Source organism: Salmo salar, chromosome ssa01 (assembly GCF_905237065.1).
Source record: "Salmo salar chromosome ssa01, Ssal_v3.1, whole genome shotgun sequence".
Taxonomy (NCBI): domain Eukaryota; kingdom Metazoa; phylum Chordata; class Actinopteri; order Salmoniformes; family Salmonidae; genus Salmo; species Salmo salar.
The window spans coordinates 147503398-147524697 of NC_059442.1; the positions used below are offsets into that span (position 1 = coordinate 147503398).

Below are 21300 nucleotides of genomic sequence, written 5' to 3' on the forward strand. Positions count from 1 at the left end.
AACGCTGTTTACGCTACTTTTCTGGTAAAATAGCGATAATATTCCAACTGGGCAACGTTGTATTCATTCAAAGGCTAAAATAAAAAAATTGAGAAGTCTCGTGTACGCGCATCTCAGTCTCACTGTCCCCAGGCTGACCACTCACAAACAGAGCTGCTGTACTTTGCCCAGAGACAGCAGACACCCCATTCCACTTTCTGGCGGCTTTAGAGAGCCAATGGAAGCCTTAGAAAGTGTCACAGATGCTGTATTTTCGATAGAGATGCAACAGAAGGACAACAAATTGTCAGACAGGGCACTTCCTGTATGGAATCTTCTCAGGTTTTGGACTGCCATATGAGTTATGTTATACTCACAGACACCATTCAAACAGTTCTAGAAACTTTTGAGTGTTTTCTATCCAAATCTACTAATTATATGCATATTTTAGTTTCTGGGCAGGAGTAGTAACCAGATTAAATCAGGTACGTTTTTTATCCGGCCGTGAAAATACTGCCTCCTATACCACAACAGGTTAAGGGGAAACATTTAAATGTCTTGGAATGGCCTAGTCAAAGCCCAGACCTCAGTCCAATTGAGAATCTATGGTATGACTTAAAGATTGCTGTACACCAGCGGAACCCATCCAACTTGAAGGAGCTGGAGCAGTTTTGCCTTGAAGAATGGGCAAAAATACCAGTGGCTAGATGTGCCAAGCTTATAGAGACATACCCCAAGAGACTTGCAGCTATAATTGCTGCAAAAGGTGGCTCTACAAAGTACTGACTTTGGGGGGGGGAATAGTTATGCACGCTCAAGTTTTCAGTTGTTTTGTCTTATTTCTTGTTTGTTTCACAATAGAAAATATTTTGCATCTTCAAAGTTGTAGACATGTTGTGTAAATCAAATGATACAACCCCCCCAATAAATCCCTTTTAATTCCAGGTTGTAAGGCAACAAAATAGGAAAAATGCCAAGGGGGGTGAATACTTTCGTAAGCCACTGTATACTTAAATTCACACAGGACACCGGATAAGACAGGAGAATACACCAGATATAACAGACTGACCGTAGCCCCCCGACACTAACTATTGCAGTATAGATACTGGAGGCTGAGACTGTGGCCCCGTCCGATGATACTCCCAGAGAGGGCCAACCAGGCGGTATATAATCCCACCCACTTTGCCAAAGCACAGCCCCCACACCACTAGAGGGATATCTGCAAACCACCAATTTACTACCCTGAGACAAGGCTGAGTATAGCCCACGAAGATCTCCTCTTCGGCACAAACCCGAGAGGGCGCCAACACAGACAGGAAGATCACGTCAGTGACTCAATCCAGTGACGCACTCCTCCTAGGGACGGCATGGAAGAGCACCAGTAAGCCAGTGACATTGGAGACAACATGGGCCAGCATCCCTGTGGAACACTTTCGACACCTTGTACAGTCCATGCCCCGACGAATTGAGGCTGTTCTCAGGGCAAAAGGGGGGGTGGGTGGAACTCAATATTAGGTAGGTGTTCCTAATGTTTGGTATACAAAGTGTACCATTTAGTCTCACTTTGGGTTGATCATTTGTATAAATGGATTAAGGCATTAGCAGAACTGAGTGAGTTTAAGAGGATCAATAACGATCCCTATCTCAATGGCATCATCCTGCATCATTTGTCCTCCAGTTGCCGCACTGAAGTAGATTATCTGACTGATAGTCAAAATTATGATAATAAGGTTCTTTATATAGATTTGTCAGGCTTCAGATGTTGATCTGATGACAGTGTATGGGTGGAAATGAAACAGTAATCTGAGTAATCTGACAGACACTCCTCTCTCTCTGTTGACCTCTTCATCTATTTGGGACTGATAATCTCTTATCGCCTGGATATTTAATCTCCCGTCTTTTCCATCTCACCAAATCTCATGATTACGTCGTGTGACACTCTGTTTTGATAATTTTAGCTATACATTTCTTTTAATCTGAGTGATAATTTGGATTATAATATGGATGATGTAATCTGTAATGATCATCTGTGACGGGCTCCTGAGTGGCGCAACGGTCTAAGGCACTGCATCTCAGTGCTTGAGGCGTCACTACAGACACCCTGTTTCAAATCCAGACTGTATCACAACCAGCCGTGATTGAGAGTCCCATAGGGCGGCACACACCGTCGTCTGGGTTTGGCCGGTGTAGGCCGTCATTATAAATAAGAATTTGTTCTTAACTGACTTGCCTAGTTAAATAAAGGTTAAATAAATAAATAAAATAAAATGGTAATCTGTGATTATAATCTGTGTATCCCTGCAGGGTTGAAGATCCGGGAGGTGATGATCAACGTGTCTCGTCAGCAGGTGGAGGATTTCCACGGCCCCGAGGACTACTGGTGTCTGTGTGTGGCCTGGAGCCACCTGGGCACCTCCAAGAGCCGCAAGGCCACCGTACGCATCGCCTGTGAGTAGCAGAACCACACCAGCAGAGAGAGAGGGAGAGAGAAAGAGAGAGGGGGGGTAGTGAGTCAGGGAAGATGAGTAGATGAGATCGAGAGAGAGTAGGGGAGTGAGTGATTGAAGGAGAAAGAGAGAGGGGGGGTAGTGAGTCAGGGAAGATGAGTAGATGAGATCGAGAGAGAGTAGGGGAGTGAGTGATTGAAGAAGAAAGAGAGAGGAAGTAAGCGGATGGAAATATATATATTTGGAGTCAAAGAAACATAAAATGAATTATATTGCCTAAAAGAGAGTGCTGTTTGATTTAATCCCAGAAACTCTGATTAATTGAATCCTGTCTCCGTTTGTCCCTCCCCTCTCCCAGACCTGAGGAAGAACTTTGAGCAGGACCCCCAGGGGAGGGAGGTGCCCATTAAAGGCATGATTGTGCTGCACTGCCGTCCACCAGAGGGAGTGCCTGTCGCTGAGGTAAGGCCTGCATGTTTCAACTCACAGTATACACCGATTTTCATAATAATTTGCTTATGACAAGTCGTATAATGCATTATAACAGCCTCAAGTTGTTTTCTTTCCCACAAAGAATTAATCGGTTACAGTTATTTGTTCAAAGTTGGATTACTACTACAGTATCCAAAACACTCTTTAGAGTTGAGAGTGGCAGATTCTCCCCAGTTGAACTGCTTCCACTACTAGCCTCATTCCCTTCAGCATCTGAGTGACTGGCTTTTGTTATGTGTGTTTACCCCCGAGTGGAGATGTAGAGATGGTGATTTAGGCTTGCTGTATACTTGAGGCAATACCTATCTCCTTGCGTCCACACGTTATAAAGTGGAGGTTGAAAAGTTATGACTTACTTAGGTGCCATGGATATATTCTCTGTGTTGGTGCTCCTCTCTGGTCTCATGTCACTTTCATCTTCAGAGTGAATAAGGAAGTAGGTTTTCACTGGCTGGTTTACTTTCAGTGGCATGAGTGGTATGAGAGGTGTGTGTGTGCGTGTGCGCATGCGTGAGGGTATATTTGTGTACGTGTGTGTGTGTGCAAGTGGTTCTGTCTGTCATAGTGTTTCTGAGTGTCCTTTCTGTCATAGAGAGACTGTATGTCGAACCATGTGTCTTATACATATGGATGTGTATTGGATTGCCTTGGATTGGAGTGTGTGTGTGTGTGTGTGTGTGTGTGTGTGTGTGTGTGTGTGTGTGTGTGTGTGTGCGTGCGTGCATGCGTGCGTGTGTGTGCGTGCGTGTGTGTGTGTGTGTGTGTGTGTGTGTGTGTGTGTGTGTGTGTGTGTGTGTGTGTGTGTGTTTGTGTGTGTTTATTTATTTATTTCACCTTTATTTAACCAGGTAGGCAAGTTGAGAACAAGTTCTCATTTACAATTGCGACCTGGCCAAGATAAAGCAAAGCAGTTCGACAACATACAAAATCACAGAGTTACACATGGAGTAAAACAACATACAATCAATGATGCAGTAGAAACAAAATAAAAAAATAAAATAAGATTATATACAATGTGAGCAAATGATGTGAGATAAGGGAGGTAAAGGCAAAAAAATGCCATGGTGGCAAAGTAAATAAAGTATAGCAAGAAAAACACTGGAATGGTAGATTTGTAGTTTGAAGAAAGTTCAGAGATAAAATATAAATAATATGGTGCAAAGGAGCAAAATAAATAAAATAAATAAATACAGTAGGGGAAGAGGTAGTAGTTTGGGCTAAATTATAGATGGGCTATGTACAGGTGCAGTGATCTGTGAGCTGCTCTGACAGCTGGTGCTTAAAGCTAGTGAGGGAGATAAGTGTTTCCAGTTTCAGAGATTTTTGTAGTTCGTTCCAGTCATTGGCAGCAGAGAACTGGAAGGAGAGACGACCAAAGGAGGAGTTGGCTTTAGGGGTGACCAGAGAGATATACCTGCTGGAGCGCGTGCTACAGGTGGGTGCTGCTATGGTGACCAGTGAGCGGAGATAAGGGGGGACTTTACCTAGCAGGGTCTTGTAGATGACCTGGAGCCAATGTGTTTGGCGACGATTATGAAGCGAAGGCCAGCCAACGAGAGCGTACAGGTCGCAGTGGTGGGTAGTATATGGGGCTTTGGTGACAAAACGGATGGCACTGTGATAGACTGCATCCAGCTTGTTGAGTAGGGTATTGGAAGCTATTTTGTAAATGACATCGCCGAAGTCGAGGATTGGTAGGATGGTCAGTTTTACGAGGGTATGTTTGGCAGCATGAGCGAAGGATGCTTTGTTGCGAAATAGGAAGCCAATTCGAGATTTCACTTTGGATTGGAGATGATTGATGTGAGTCTGGAAGGAGAGTTTACAGTCTAACCAGACACCTAGGTATTTGTAGTTGTCCACAAATTCTAAGTTAGAACCGTCCAGAGAAGTGATGCTGGACAGGCGGGCAGGTGCAGGCAGCGATCGGTTGAAGAGCATGCATTTAGTTTTACTTGTGTTTAGGAGCAGTTGGAGACCACGGAAGGAGAGTTGAATGGCATTGAAGCTTGTCTGGAGGGTTGTTAACACAGTGTCCAAAGAAGGGCCAGAAGTGTACAGAATGGTGTCGTCTGCGTAGAGGTGGATCAGAGATTCACCAGCAGCAAGAGCGACATCATTTATGTATACAGAGAAAAGAGTTGGCCCAAGAATTGAACCCTGTGGTACCCCCATAGAGACTGCCAGAGGTCCAGACAGTAGGCCCTCCGATTTGACACACTGAACTCTGTCAGAGAAGTAGTTGGTGAACCAGGCGACGCAATCGTTTGAGAAACCAAGGCTACTGAGTCTGCCGATGAGGATGTGGTGATTAACAGAGTCAAAAGCTTTGGCCAGGTCAATGAATACGGCAGCACAGTATTGTTTCTTATCGATGGCGGTTACGATGTCGTTTAGGACCTTGAGCGTGGCTGAGGTGCACCCATGACCAGCTCTGAAACCAGATTGCATAGCGGAGAGGGTGCGGTGGGATTCGAAATGTTCGGTAATCTGTTTGTTAACTTGGCAGGGTAGGATGGATATAGGTCTGTAGCAATTTGGGTCAAGAGTGTCACCTCCTTTGAAGAGGGGGATGACAGCAGCTGCTTTCCAATCTATGGGAATCTCAGACGACATGAAAGAGAGGTTGAACAGGCTAGTAATAGGGGTTGCAATAATTTCGGCAGATAATTTTAGAAAGAAAGGGTCCAGATTGTCAAGCCCAGCTGATTTGTAGGGGTCCAGATTTTGCAGCTCTTTCAGAACATCAGCTGAATGGATTTGGGAGAAGGAGAAATGGGGGAGGCTTGGGCGAGTAGCTGTGGGGGGTGCAGTGCTGTTGAATGCAGTAGGGGTAGTTAGGTGGAAAGCATGGCCAGCCGTAGAAAAATGCTTGTTGAAATTCTCAATTATAGTGGGCTTATCGGTGGTGACAGAGTTTCCTATCCTCAGTGCAGTGGGCAGTTGGGAGGAGGTGTTCTTATTCTCCATGGACTTTACAATGTCCCAGAACTTTTTAGAGTTGGAGTTGCACGAAGCGAATTTCTGTTTGAAAAAGCTAGCCTTGGCGTTTCCAGCTGCCTGTGTGTATTGGTTTCTAACTTCCCTAAAAAGTTGCATATCGCGGGGGCAGTTCGATGCTAATGCAGAACGCCACAGGATATTTTTGTGTTGGTTAAGGGCAGTCAGGTCTGGGGAGAACCAAGGGCTATATCTGTTCCTGGTTCTACATTTCTTGAAAGGGGCATGCTTATTTAAGATGGAGAGGAAGGCATTTAAAAAAAATAACCAGGCATCCTCTACTGACGGGATGAGGTCAATATCCTTCCAGGATACCAGGGCCAGGTCGATTAGAAAGGCTTGCTCATTGAAATGTTTCAGGGAGCGTTTGACAGTGATGAGTGGAGGTCGTTTGACCGCTGACCCATTACGGGTGCAGGCAATGAGGCAGTGATCGCTGAGATCTTGGTTGAAAACAGCAGAGGTGTATTTAGAGGGCACGTTGGTTAGGATGATATCTATGAGGGTGCCAGTATTTGCGGCTTTGGGGTTGTACCTGGTGGGTTCATTAATAATTTGTGTGAGATTGAGGGCATCAAGCTTGGATTGTAGGATGGCTGGGGTGTTAAGCATGTCCCAGTTTAGGTCACCTAGTAGCACGAGCTCTGAAGATGGGGGGCAATCAGTTCACATATGGTGTCCAGAGCACAACTAGGGGCCGAGGGGGGTCTATAGCAGGCGGCAACGGTGAGAGACTTGTTTTTGGAGAGGTGGATTTTTAAAAGTAGAAGTTCAAATTGTTTGGGTACAGACCTGGATAGCAGGACAGAACTCTGCAGGCTATCTCTGCAGTAGATTGCAACACCGCCCCCTTTGGTCGTTCTATCTTGTCTGAAAACGTTGTAGTTAGGGATGAAGATTTCAGAGTTTTTGGTGGACTTCCTAAGCCAAGATTCAGACACAGCTAGGACATCCGGGTTGGCAGAGTGTGCTAAAGCAGTGAATAAAACAAACTTAGGGAGGAGGCTTCTAATGTTAACATGCATGAAACCAAGGTTATTACGGTTACAGAAGTCATCAAAGAGAGCGCCTGGGGAGTAGGAGTGGAGCCAGGCACTGCAGGGCCTGGATTCACCTCTACATCCCCAGAGGAGCAGAGAAGAATAAGTATGAGGGTACGGCTAAAAGCTATAAGAATTGGTCGTCTGTGACGTCCAGAATAGAGAGAAAAAGGAGCAGGTTTCTGGGGGCGATAAAATAGCTTCAAGGTATAATGTACAGAGAAAGGTATGGTGGGATGTGAGTACAGAGGAGGTAAACCTAGGCATTTAGTGATTATGAGAGAGATATTGTCTCTAGAAACATCATTGAAACCAGAAGATGTCATAGCATGTGTGGGTGGAGGAACTGAGAGGTTGGATAAGGTATAATGAGCAGGGCTAGAGGCTCTACAGTGAAATAAGCCAATAAACACTAACCAGAACAGCAATGGAGAAGGCATATTGACATTAAGGAGAGGCATGCTTAGCCGAGTGATCAAAGGGTCCAGTGAGATTCAGACAGCTAGCCGGGCCATAGGTAGCAAGCTGGTGGAAGATGGGAGGGAGGTCTGTTTTTAGCCACCTCGTGCGTTTCCGTCTGTGGGTTAGTGGGGTTCCGTGTGGAAGGGGGGGACCAGTCCAAGTTGGCAAAATAGTTAGTTATAGTGGCCCAAGAAAAGTGTCCGATAGACCTATTCAGATCGCAGCCGAAAAGACAGCTAACGATTAGCGGGCCGCAGATGGGCGATCAGGTTACGTCGCGACGGAGGGGCCAGTTGGATAACTCCCTCGGGCAGATAACGTCGGTGGTCCAGTCGTGAAGACCCGATGGGGCTCCGCATCGGCAGTAAAACGGGTCAGGATAGGTGAGTTGTAGCCCAGGAGACACTTCAGCTGGCTAGCTCAGGAATAGCCCAGGAGTGGCTGACGGAACTCTTCAGCTGGCTAGCTGGCTAGCTCCGTAATAATGTGTGTTAATTCCGTGACCGACGTTGCCAATAGTCACTCAGGTAGCAGCTAGTTAGCTGCAAGATCCAGGTGTAAATGTCCAGAGCCTGCGGTAGAAATCGGGGAAAGGAGAGAGAATAGGTCCGGTATGCTCTGGTCTGAGTCGCGCTGTACAAAAACTGGCGATAGCTTTTCGAGTTAATGGATAGCTGAGGACAGCTAACCGTGGCTAGCTGAACTTCAACGTTAGCCAGTGAAAATGGCTAACCTCTTGCTAGCTTCTGTTGTGGAATTCAGATGAGGTAAATAATACTTTCTTTTTTAAATTGGTGAGGCGGGTTGCAGGAGAGAGCTTTGAGGTTGAGTTTTTAGAATTAAAAAATATATATATATATATAAAAAGATAAGTGAAGAAAAAAATATGTAAATATATATATACACGGGACACGACAAGAGGAGGGTAGAGGACGTCTGAACTGCTACGCCATCTTGGAAAAATAAAAAAATAAAAAATAATAAAGTGTGTGGTGTGTGTGGTGCTTGTGTGTGTTTGCACCTGTGTGTGTGTGCTTACGCCTGTGTGTCTATGTAATGAATGATTCAACCCACACAAATGGTTCTGTGCTGTAGTGCTGCTCACACTCCATGCATTGTTGTCATCAAATAGGCAAGTCCTCATGCATTTATGAATGTGACTCCAGCTATGGAAGAGATTGGTTAAATAATACGTAGTAGAAAATCAGCCGTTTCTCCAACATGGCTTTCATGCAAGAAAATGCTCATGTCTGCAGAGGGAAAGCAACCCTATGAACATCTCCATGTGAATCTGGGGCATTAGTATTACTTAACTCCCTCTCTAACCGAATGTCACGTCATGGACTTTACCACCCCCTGTTGAGAATGTAGCTCTGAAGACATTTTGGCTCAGAGGGAGGTTCAGAAACTGTTTAGAGTTGAAGCAAATGAGGCCGCGGATGCAATCTGATTAGCCAAACTACTGTGTGTGTTTGGCTGTCGAGACTTCGTTTACTTTGGTCATGCTGTTAATTTAAATGCTGTTTCACATTTTGCTACAATTTGCATAGTACTGTGAGTTCATGTAAACACATTATTGCTACTGAGCTAATACAAGCACTGCACATTTGAATCAACATTTAATAACTTGCCAACAGTTCACCCTCATTTATCTATGCATATGTAATGGGTGTGATTTTCCCATACATAAAAAGCAATGCACTATAACATAGCATCCTCACATGCCACATCTCTCCCAGCAAGCACATTTGGTTCCCTGGAAGTTGTGGGAACGTATGTTTTTGGTTTCACATTGGTTGTGGGAACAAAGCCATACACAACTATACATTTTTTTAACATTCTGAGAACAGAAGTGAACATTTGGCCTGAACATTTTAGAACAAAAATTATAGGTCATTTGGAAGTTTTAGAATAACTTCCCTAAAACTTAAACTGAATGTTTCAATAAGACTTTTAATAACATGGCTACCTTATTTTGGATTCACTTTTTAACTCCAAGCATAGCTAGGACACATAGAAATTAATTTCCTTAGGCATTAATGATGCAAACACATTTATTTTTTTATTGTGAAACAGCATCAGTGAGATTTGAACCTATAATATATCCATGGAATTAGTCCACTGCACCACCAGGATGGAGCTAGCATGCCATGCTTTTTTACGCATACAAAGCTGTTCATTTTAGTCTATTCAAACAGACCCCATTTCAAAGGAACAAGCACTTATTAAGATCAGGTGTGGCCAATTAGTGGGCCTGGCCAACACACCTGAACACACCTGAACACACCAAAATAGAGGAAAGAGAGTTTTGTAGATGCTCAGAATGGAATGTATATGTTTTAAAATAACGTTCTTAGAACATTCTCTGAGCCATTGCCACCTCTCCCGAGTGGCGCAGCCGTCTAAGGCACTGCATCTCAGTGCTAGAGGCGTCAATACAGACCCTGGTTCGATTCCAGGCTGTTTCACAACCGGCCGTGATTGGGAGACCCATAGCACAGCGCACAATTGGCCCAGCATCGTCCGGGGTAAGGTTTGGCCGGGGTAGGCCGTCATTGTAAATAAGAATTAGTTCTTAACTGACTTGCCTAGTTAAATAAAGGTTAATAAAAATATTCTGTTTTATGGAAAGTTTTCTTCACGTTCTGAGAACATAATGTATGTTTTTAAATAAAATTCTTAGATTTTTTTCTGAATGTTACTAAAGTTTTCTTGTGTTTTTTTTATGGAAACTTTTCTTAACAATTTGAGAACATGACTTTAAATAGAACCATAAGGAAACCTGTAGTAAACGTTATGCTTGGAACAATTTGAGAACATGACTTTAAATAGAACCATGAGGAAACCTGTAGGAAACATGCTGAAGTACTGAAAATCACACAGAAGAACCATGTTTGAACTTTTATGAACCGTTCTGTTAAAGTAATGAAATACCAAGAAAATCTATTTTTTTGTCAAGTTCCTTAAATGTGCTGAGAATTTTCCAAAGCCAAGCAACTATCCTGCACCATTCCCAGAAAGTTGTGGGAAGGTTGTATGCAAAATAACCATAGGACAACCATGCTCTCACCAAGATCTAAGAAACATATGGTTCTCAGAACGTTATGTGCTAGCTGGGTTGTTTCTTTAGTCCGTTCCCTCAACGGGCATACCAACTGAGGGAGACGCCAGAGTCGAGTGGCTCCACTGTTTATTTTTTTAACCATCAGAGAGTGGGCTATGTGAACTGGGCTGCTGTGTGCATGTTTCCATGCCAGTGAACAGCAGACAATGTCACTCCATCTGGCTCAGTAGGAAGGTAGCCAAAATGGCATCCGGATAAAAGTCAATGGCTGCCTGTGTCCCAGAATACAGCAGGTGGGGTCTGCGACTGGAGCTGACACATCTGAACTAGATCCTAAATGGCTCAATCTACAGTGCCTTCGGAAAGTATTTGACTTTTTCCATATTTTGTTACGTTACACCCTTATTCTAAAATGGATTAAATACTTTTTTCCTTAGCAATTTACACACAATACCCCAAAATGACAAAGCAAAAACTGTTGTTTTTTTTATTTTAGAAAAAAAGAGTATTCATTATTAACATAAGTATTCAGACCCTTTGCTATGAGACTTGAAATTTAGCTCAGGTGCATCCTGTTTCCATTGAACATCCTTGAGATGTTTCTACAACTTGATTGGCGTCCACCTGTGGTAAATTCAAATGATTGGACATGATATGGAAAGGCACACACTTGTCTATATAAGGTCCCACAGTTGACAGTGCATGTGTCGAGGCACAGATCTGGGGAAGGGGACCAAAACATTTCTGCAGCATTGAAGGTCCCCCAAGAACACAATGGCCTCCATTATTCTTAAAATGAAGAAGTTTGGAACCACCAAGAGCTCCTAGAGCTGGAAGCCCAGCCAAACTGAGCAATCGGGAATTGGTCATGGAGGTGTCCAAGAACCTGATGGTCACTCTGACAGAGTTCCTCTGTGGAGATGGGAGAACCTTCCAGACGGACAACCATTTCTGCAGCACTCCACCAATCAGGCCTTTATGGTAGAATGGCGACGGAAGCCACTCCTCAGTAAAAGGCACGTGACAGCCCGCTTGGAGTTTGCCAAAAGACAAGTCTCTGCATGTCCTTGACTGGCCCAGCCAGAGCCCGGACTTGAACCCGATCTAACATCTCTGGAGAGACCTGAAAATCGCTATGCAGCGACGCTCCCCATCCAACCTGACAGAGCTTGAAAGGATCTGCAGAGTGGGATAGGAAAAACTCCCCAAATACAGGTGTGCCAAGCTTGTTGCGTCATACCCAAGAAGACTCGCTGCTAACCCTTTCACACGTACCATCACACGGGGTGTGATCGTTCTACAGTGGTCCCTGAAGCGTACGATCACACCCCGTGTGATTAGAACACTAATTTAGAATGCTCATTTAGAACGGCCAGTTTCGAATGACGCAACAATCAACATTTGAGCTGGCCACACTTTCTTCAGAAACTATTTACACAAACAGTCCTTACGTAAACTATACCATGAATTAGCTAATAGCAATTACTATGTACAATTATTGAAAGTAATCCGACAATTAGTTTCAGCGCGCAGCTGGCCACACTTTTTTCAGAAACTATTTACACAAACACAGTCCTTACAAAGTTATGTCCAGAATGTGAGCAGTTTATTTTTGGATGCAATGTTCAGATATTCACAGAAGTATCTATAGCATAACACAATCATCCTAACCGGAAAAATGTAGGCTACATTTGTCCTAGCGCTGAGGAAAGATTGACGCAACACAAGCGGTCATATTTTCTAACTCTCGGCTGACATAAACTACACTATGAATTAGCTAATAGCAATTACTATGTACAATTAATCACATCACGGGTGAGCTCACCGTTGATCAAAATAATTGAGTAAAACACTTTCTAGAAATCGAAAGTAATCCGACGATTAGTTTCAGCGCGCAGCCATGCATTTTTTTCCTCACAGAAACCGAAGATAATAACAGACAAGATGAGTTCGGTCTGTTTATAGTATGCACGTTGAAGGGGTGTGTCTACCGTCGTTCACATCCCACCATTCATTTCCAGAAGTCCTCAAAAAATTAGTGAACTCTTACTCACCTCATTTTGTTATAACATCTTTGGTCAGACGATTACGTGAAACCCAGAATGCATTGTATGTCAACAAACATGGCTCCATACACATAGCTGGAATTAGCTTAGCTCATCATAATCAGTATAACCTTCAAATAAGTATTTTACACACATAATATGTGCCCATTACAATCTATGCAAGAATCGGAATGCATGATTTGTCACCTAGAATTTAAAACGTGAATAAAACAGTAAATACACAAATAATTACCACACAAAACATTTTCTGATGGTGATTTATTGATACAAGTGACGCATGCCGGCAGTCAATCACGTACCCTCTCACTCTGAGCCATTCAGTGTTGTTGTTTATGTATGTAGCTAGTGAGCTAAGCTGTAGCATTAGCAATGTCTTTCAAAAGGAGACAACTCACAAATGTGGAAATTCTCGAGATTTTTTAAAATTCTGACAATGAGTCTGAGTATGAAAGTCAGGAATCAGATTCTGACAATGACAGTGAGGAGCTGCCCCCCAACCTTGTAGCCATTGAGAACCCTGAATCTGAGGTTCCCTTGTCCACTGACGAAGTACCAGGTCCCTTTGAAGATGCTGGTGGTGATGGAGGCAGACCGACAGTGGATGAAGTACAAAAATAGACGACTATTACATATTGGCCTATGTGTTTTCTTGCTGTGTTTTCATCCAGTAAAACTGTTAAGGAGTGTACGTTAGCATACAAAAGCTGTCCTCAATCTTCAGCTGGAAAGATGTCCAGTTCCAGTTATGATATTGGCAAATACTGTTTGTGGTTTCTGAAAGTACAGAATAAAGAGGAATTATTCATTAGAATACAATATAAGGATATAGCAATAAAACAATATTACAAATAACATAATAAACACTGCTATAAAAATAGTTTATTGCATTGACAAAATCACAGATTTGAGTTATAACAGTAAGAAACTAACTTTTGAGCTCCACAAGGGGGCAAGGCAGGGCAGAACAGAGCTATGCTGAATAGACCAAATAAACAAACCATGGTCATATGTTTTATTTTATTTAACTAGGCAAGTCATTTAACAACAAATTATTATTTACCTATGATGGCCTACACCGGCCAAACTCGGACAACGCTGGGCCAATTGTGCGCTGCCCTATGGGACTCCCAATCACAGCCAGTTGTGATACAGCCTGGATTTGAACCACGGTGTCTGTAGTGATGAGATGTAGCACTGAGATGCAGTGCCATTGACCGCTGCGCCACTAGGGAGTCATAAGGTCAGGGTAGCTTCAAAATACAACACAAGCTAATACTTCTCCGACGCAACTAGCATTGTTTTACAGAGCTAATAGAAGAATGTAGCTAGCTACCTAAGCACGATTGAATATAACATAAAGGTTATAAAATGAGTAACGTTACCTCACGTGTCCGCGGTTCTAAAGAATATACACAAATCTATTATGCTCCATACATACAGTACGCTACAATTACAACGTAATAATGCACTTACTTTGATAGAAACGCACACATTTCCAAAGTTATTACTAGTAAGGAAAACAATGAGGGCAACAGATGGAAAATGTGAACACGTGTGCAGATCCTGTTCTGACGGGAGATTAGCAAATGTCTGCAGACTTGAACTGCACAAACAATTGGAAAGTGCTTGGGGAATTTTGTCCGGGTCAGAAATGTCCCAAAAATTCAATTGTCCGCAAAAGAAAAAATGACTATTTTTATGTGAATGAATGAGGAGGCGGAACACACCTAAATTCAAACTGTTCTTAGAAAATAAAAACTTGTTAGAAAATCATTTGAAATTGAAGTTGAAACAGCCTATAAATAAAAACAGTCTGCATGCTTTGGTTTGAGGACAGCGCGGATTAAATGCACTGTTACGTATCAATCACATCCTGGAATGGAGAGAACGTTCGAACATCACGTGCATAAAAAAACTCACGCTGGGGCGACTGTTAGAGATATTTGGAACTCACGCGTGAAAGGGCTAAAGGTGCTTCAACAAATTACTGAGTAAAGGGTCTGAATACATATGTAAATGTGTTATTTCTATTTAAAAAAAATATAGAAATGTACAGACATTTCTACAAATCTATTTTTGCTTTGTCATTATGGGGTATTGTGTGTAGATTGATGAGGGGGGGAAACTATTGAATCCATTTAAGAATAACATGCTGACCACACCACTCGCGTTACGTGCGCGACTTTGCAAAATAAATGTACACATAAATGTTATTCAATCATTGCATCCAAACTGCTCGCGTGCGTCAACGAGCGTCTGCGTAGCCAGGCACTTAAATAGCACTTGGTCCTATTTGTGATGCTTGATGCGCTGCACGTCCCGTCTCTCCCATCTCCTCATTAGTTTTTAGGAGCATATGGGTGATTGAAAGATTAACTGAGGTCAACACTCCAGACCAGTTGGTGGTATTAATGCACCTTAAAGTTGGTTGCCAACCGCCATATGAAGTCCAAAAAAGAAGAAGCTTGAAGGAGGAGAGATTACTAGAAACTAACTCGGTTTACCCTTTTATCTGTGGATTATTTGTCAGAGTAGAGGAACTTGTACATTTCATGTAAAATAACAACCCAATGTTTATATCCCAGGACAAATTAGCTAGCAACAGCAAGCTAGCTAGCTAAATTGCCATGAATGTTTAATGCTTTCCGACCTGTCCCCAAATTAATATAGTTGATTCAGGGCTCGTTTTGATATTTCAACCTGCATGTCCTGATCGCGTCTGGTGTGGATGGACAAAATCAACCTGCGAGCGATGGCGCACGCGGACGTAACAGAATGTGGAAAAAGTCAAGGGGTCTGAATACACCTGGCTGCTCTGTGGCAAAGTGAAAAGCATGTAGCTAAAGCTACTATGGGTTCCTACTGTATCAGAGCCTAGATGGTTCCTTTGTACACCTGGTTGCATGATAGATCCAGGAGAAAATAAAATACTTTTGTCATGTTTAAGTAGTTTTAATGAGAGCGATTAAAGGGAACTTCGTGTTGCAAATGTAACGCAACAGGAAGTGAAGGATCATCTACGGTGAATAATGAAAGTAGCATAATGAAAACACAATTAGAGTATGAGCCGCAATGAAAGGCCCATATTAACTGTCAAGAAGACGATCACACAGATTACTCAGTGCAATAAAGGAAGAAACTTTGGAGAGGTGGAGAGAAAAAAATACTTTTCAATAACTTAGATTCTTTTATTTTATATTCACAATCATTAGGCTTGGTATTAAGCGCCCAATCATCCCCCACTAAATTGTAATGAGTCATTAATCAAGTCGGCTGATCCAAAGTCATTTGAAGTGCTTAAAATGTAATTATTCACTGATAAACATAACATTTGGAGAGACGACAGCGAGATAAGACACAGGGTTTAGCGCACTGCTCCGCCACAGAAAAATGTCGCTGTCACATTCCAAGATCTCATTTGTTTAATGTGATTTCCCTGAAAGTCATCATAGCATCGACAGGGAAAAGGCCGCACATGATTGAGGGAGGAAGGGATGGAGGGGATGTAGAGATGGAAAGGAGGGAGTGATGGAGGAGGGGGCTTGTTAATGAAACTCAAAGTTAATCGAGTTGGATGGAAGGATACGGGGATATCGCCGCATTGTTTGGTAATTGCCCTCTAGTCGCTTTCACTTCCACTGTAAATTAATGTAAATGTGACGGCCAGTTGCTTTTTTGTTTCAGTGTAATAGAGTTGTTAGTTATTACACCTGATTTGGCATATGGCCTAATTGGAATGACCTGATTGGCCCTTAGCTTTGTTGTTGTGTCAAGGTCAGGACGTAGTAGGTACGGCTCCTTTGGCTCGTTCTCTGCAAATGAGCGACACGGGGCGCTGCCACAGGGTTAGCCACAGATGTCAACTCTCTCATCTCTGCGTCTTCAAACAGCTTCAGACCGTCACAACAAATATCAAAGCCTCCCTACAGTTCAATTTCCAACATGGGGTGCTTGTCACTCTGCCCCCTGCTGGCTCGTACCTGTCATAACACCAGCTGACATAGCCGCACCCTGTACCATAACACCCCCGAGGACTCTGTCTGACCAGTCAAACAATAGGGGTTATCAAGACAGACTGCCACACTGTCAGTATGAGTTAGTCACAACAGCAACAGATGAGAGACAGAGGCTATGAAAAGTCATGTGCTACTTGTTTGTGAAATCTGTTAAGCAGGCAACTTTTAATTAATGTATAATGCATTTCCATTTCATATGTTTGTTCAATTTTTTTTGCCTTGAGCTGAGGACATGTGCTTTACCAATTAAAATATTTTTAGCTACCGTTAGTAAAACATATGGGGAGACAGCATCAACACAGCATCATGGGTTTGAGATTATACACACACACATGCACATATCTGCAATAAATCGATCACACACATCATATACACACACACACACACATACACCTCAGAGTGGGCATGGCTCAACCCAGTGCTGCTTGATGCCTTTTAATTGGGAAAAAAGTGGCAAATAACTGTAAACAAATCCATTTCCCATCCTCCCCATGCTTATCAGTCTGTCCCTGAGTCCTTATTACCGCCCCAAGCGCTCTATCCCCCACCCCCAACGGCCAGACTCAGTGACTGTCACCTCAGAATGCAAATCACTGCCCTGGTTTACACTGCCCATTGAGAGAGAGACAAATATACAGTGAGAGGGAGAGAGAGAGATTAATCAAAGCAGAAACAACACAGAGCAATGGAAAAAGATAAGGGAAGAAGGGGAAGAGAAAGACCAGATGAGCAAAAAAAAGTCATCATTAGGGAGAGGAAGTGAGAATTAATACATGACTAATGAAGACAAATGGTGTGATAGTGAAAAATAAGTCTAGTAAGCCTGTTTATTTGTGTGTATATATATACAGTACCAGTCAAAAGTTTGGACACACCTACTCATTCAAAGGTTTCTTTATTTTTTACTATTGTCTACATTGTAGAATAATAGTGAAGACATCAAAAGTATTAAATAACACATATGGGATCATGTATTAACCAAAAAAGTGTGAAACAAATCAAAATATATTTGAGATTTGAGATTCTTCAAAGTAGCCACCCTTTGCCTTGATGACAGCTTTGCACACTCTTGGCAATCTCAAAAATCGAAATAGTCCCACTAAGTGCAAACCAGATGGGATGGTGTATCGCTGCAGAAGGCTGTGGTAGCCATGCTGGTTAAGTGTACCTATAATTCTAAATAAACCACAGACAGTGTCACCAGCAAAGCACTATCACACCTCCTCCTCCATGCTTTACGGTGGGAACCACACATGTGAAGATTATCCTTTCACCTACTCTGCATCTCACAAAGACACGGCGGTTGGAAACAAAAATGTAAAATTTGGATTCATAAGACAAAGGACAGATTTCCACTGGTCTAATGTCCATTGCTCATGTTTCTTGGCCCAAGCAAGTCTCTTCTTCTTATTGGCGGGTCTTCCTTTCCTGTGGCGGTCCTCATGAGAGCCAGTTTCATCATAGCGCTTGATGGTTTTTGCGACTGCACTTTCAAAGTTCTTGAAATGTTCCAAATTGACTGACCTTCATGTCTTCAAGTAATGATGGACTGTCGTTTCTCTTTGCTTATTTGAGCTGTTCTTGCCATAATATGGACTTGGTATTTTACCAAATAGGGCTATTGTCACGGTTGTCGTAAGGAGGAGCGGACCAAAGTGCAGCGTGTGTGTCGTTCCACATTTTATTTACACTGTGAAACTATGCAATACATAAATAAACTGAAATGACAAAAACAACAAACCGTGACGCAGAGGTGAAACCTACACTGACTCAAAGACAATCTCCCACAAACCCAGGTGGAAAAAAAACCTACTTAAGTATGACCTCCAATTAGAGACAACGAGGACCAGCTGCCTCTAATTGGAGATAATCCCCAAAAAAAAAAACATAGAAATACAAAACTAGAACATGAACATAGAAATAGAAAACATAGAAGAAGAAAAAACCTGTCACACACTGACCTACTCTACCCTAGAAAATAACATCTTTCTATGGTCAGGACTTGACAGATATCTTCTGTATACCACCCCTACCTTGTCACAACACAACTGATTGGGTCAAACACATTAAGAAGGAAAGAAATTCTTTGAATGAACTTTTAACAAGACACACCTGTTAACCTCTCTGGGCTAGGCGGGACGTAATCGTCCCACCTACGCAACAGCCAGTGTAATCCCGTGGCGCGATTTTCAAATACCTTAGAAATGCTATTACTTCAATTTCTCAAACATATGACTATTTTACACCATTTTAAAGACAAGACTCTCGATAATCTAACCACACTGTCCGATTTCAAAAAGACTTTACAATGAAAGCAAAACATTAGATTATGTCAGCAGAGTACCCAGCCAGAAATAATCAGACACCCATTTTTCAAGCTAGCATATAATGTCACAAAAACCCAGAAGACAGCTAAATGCAGCACTAACCTTTGATGATCTTCATCAGATGACACACCTAGGACATTATGTTATACAATACATGCATGTTTTGTTCAATCAAGTTCATATTTATATCAAAAACCAGCTTTTTACATTAGCATGTGACGTTCAGAACTAGCAAACCTCCGGTGAATTTACTAAATTACTCACGATAAACGTTCACAAAAAACATAACAATTATTTTAAGAATTATAGATACAGAACTCCTTTGTGCAATCGAGGTGTCCAATTTTAAAATAGCTTTTTGGTGAAAGCACATTTTGCAATATTCTCAGTAGATAGCCCAGCCATCACGGCTAGCTATTTAGACACCCACCAAGTTTAGCCCTGACCAAAGTCAGATTTACTATTACAAAAGTTTGATTACCTTTGATGTTCTTCGTCAGAATGCACTCCCAGGACTGCTACTTCAATAACAAATGTTGGTTTGGTCCAAAATAATCCATCGTTATATCCAAATAGCGGCGTTTTGTTTGTGCGTTCCAAGACACTATCCGAAGTGTAAATAAGGGTCACGAGCATGGCGCAATTCGTGACAAAAAAAATCTAAATATTCCATTACCGTACTTCGAAGCATGTCAACCACTGTTTAAAATCCATTTTTATGCCATTTTTCTCGTAAAAAAGCGATAATATTCCGACCGGGAATCTGCGTTTAGGTAAACAGAGGAAAGAAAACAAAGCATTAAGGTCGACGCGGGCACGCGCCTGAGTCTCACAGTACTGTAACCAGCCACTACCCAAACGCGCTACTTTTTTTCAACCAGAGCCTGCAAAGCCACGATTCAGCTTTTTGCCGCCTTCTGAGAGCCTATGGGAGCCGTAGGAAGTGTCACGTTATAGCAGAGATCCTCAGTCTTCAATAAACAGAGGCAAGAAGAACGACACCTTGTCAGACAGGCCACTTCCTGCATGAAATCTTCTCAGGTTTTTGCCTGCCATATGAGTTCTGTTATACTCACAGACACCATTCAAACAGTTTTAGAAACTTTAGGGTGTTTTCTATCCAAAGCCAATAATTATATGCATATTCTAGTTACTGGGCAGGAGTAGTAACCAGATTAAATCGGGTACATTTTTTATCCAGCCGTGTCAATACTGCCCCCTAGCCCTAACAGGTTAATTGAAATGCATTCCAGGTGACTAACTCATGAAGCTGGTTGAGAAAATGCCAAGAGTGTGCAACGCTGTCATCATGGCAAAGGGTGGCTACTTTGAAGAATCTCAAATCTAAAATATATTTTGATTAGTTTAACACTTTTTTGGTTACTACATGATTACATATGTGTTATTTAATAGTTTTTATGTCTTCACTATTATTCTACAATGTAGAAAATAGTAAAAATAAAGAAAAACCTTTGAGTGAGTAGGTGTGTCCAAACTTTTGACTGGTACTGAAAATAAATACTCAACTGTATATTTGAAAATAACGATAAGCAATATGGCTTCCTTTTCTGGTTTGGCAGGTTCTTAGTACTGACCGTCTCTGTTAAGTTGACTTCATGTTGTTTGTAGCAATGCTGGGGAAAATATAGTTGGAAATCTAACATGGGGGTTGATTAGGCATTGAAGGCCAGGAAAATTGGAGAGAGAAAGGAAAAGAGAGAGAGAAGGGCCACCAGCATAGTTTCTCTCAGCGCTCTGGAGCAGAACTGTGAAAAGAGTGAAATTAAAGCACATGATGAAAGACTTCTCTGGCCATCAAAGGAAAAAAAAAAGCCACTTGTGACAACATGACTGGTGATTTATTGATTTCTCCGTTCGCATTCGTCTTTCGGGGCACTGCCAAAGAGCAAAGCAATCTCTGAGATTGTGTGTTATTGGTTGTTCTGGTATTCCCCTGGTGAATAGACACACACACACACACACACACACACACACACACACACACACACACACACACACACACACACACACACACACACACACACACACACACATCAACAGGGCTCTCAGTGGGGTGGGGTGGGGAGAGTTTTTAATCCTCAAACACACAGTCGTAAATCAAGCCTTGCTCCTAGATGCCCTGGCTAGTCGCTCATTGAGCACCTCAAGCCAACGGCACATTCATTGCAATTTACAGGGCCAGTCATGCGATACAGGGAGGGCATCAGTGGAGCGTACCTTTAGTTTGTAATTCCTAATTACTTTCACTCGCAACATGGCTGCTGAATTGCTAGTGGTCAGAGGGTGTGACCCTGCTGAGAGCTTTGCTTTGATTGGTTGAGGGGAGGCTGGGAGTCCCTCCGATTGGTTAAAGGGAGGCTGGGAGTCACTCTCATAGGCTAATACT

General features: G+C 42.5%; 1 protein-coding gene across 5 annotated transcripts in view; it reads left to right on the forward strand.

The window, feature by feature from the left end:
• The window catches only part of LOC106567541 (netrin receptor UNC5D), a 353854-nt gene that overhangs the window by 275975 nt on the left and 56579 nt on the right, over window positions 1-21300 (forward strand). For all 5 annotated transcript variants that reach the window (XM_014136944.2, XM_014136955.2, XM_014136965.2 and 2 more), the window contains exons 3-4: window positions 2284-2427; window positions 2785-2888. In XM_014136944.2, coding sequence (XP_013992419.1) covers window positions 2284-2427; window positions 2785-2888 — 248 coding nt within the window. The remainder of the gene's footprint in view (window positions 1-2283; window positions 2428-2784; window positions 2889-21300) is intronic.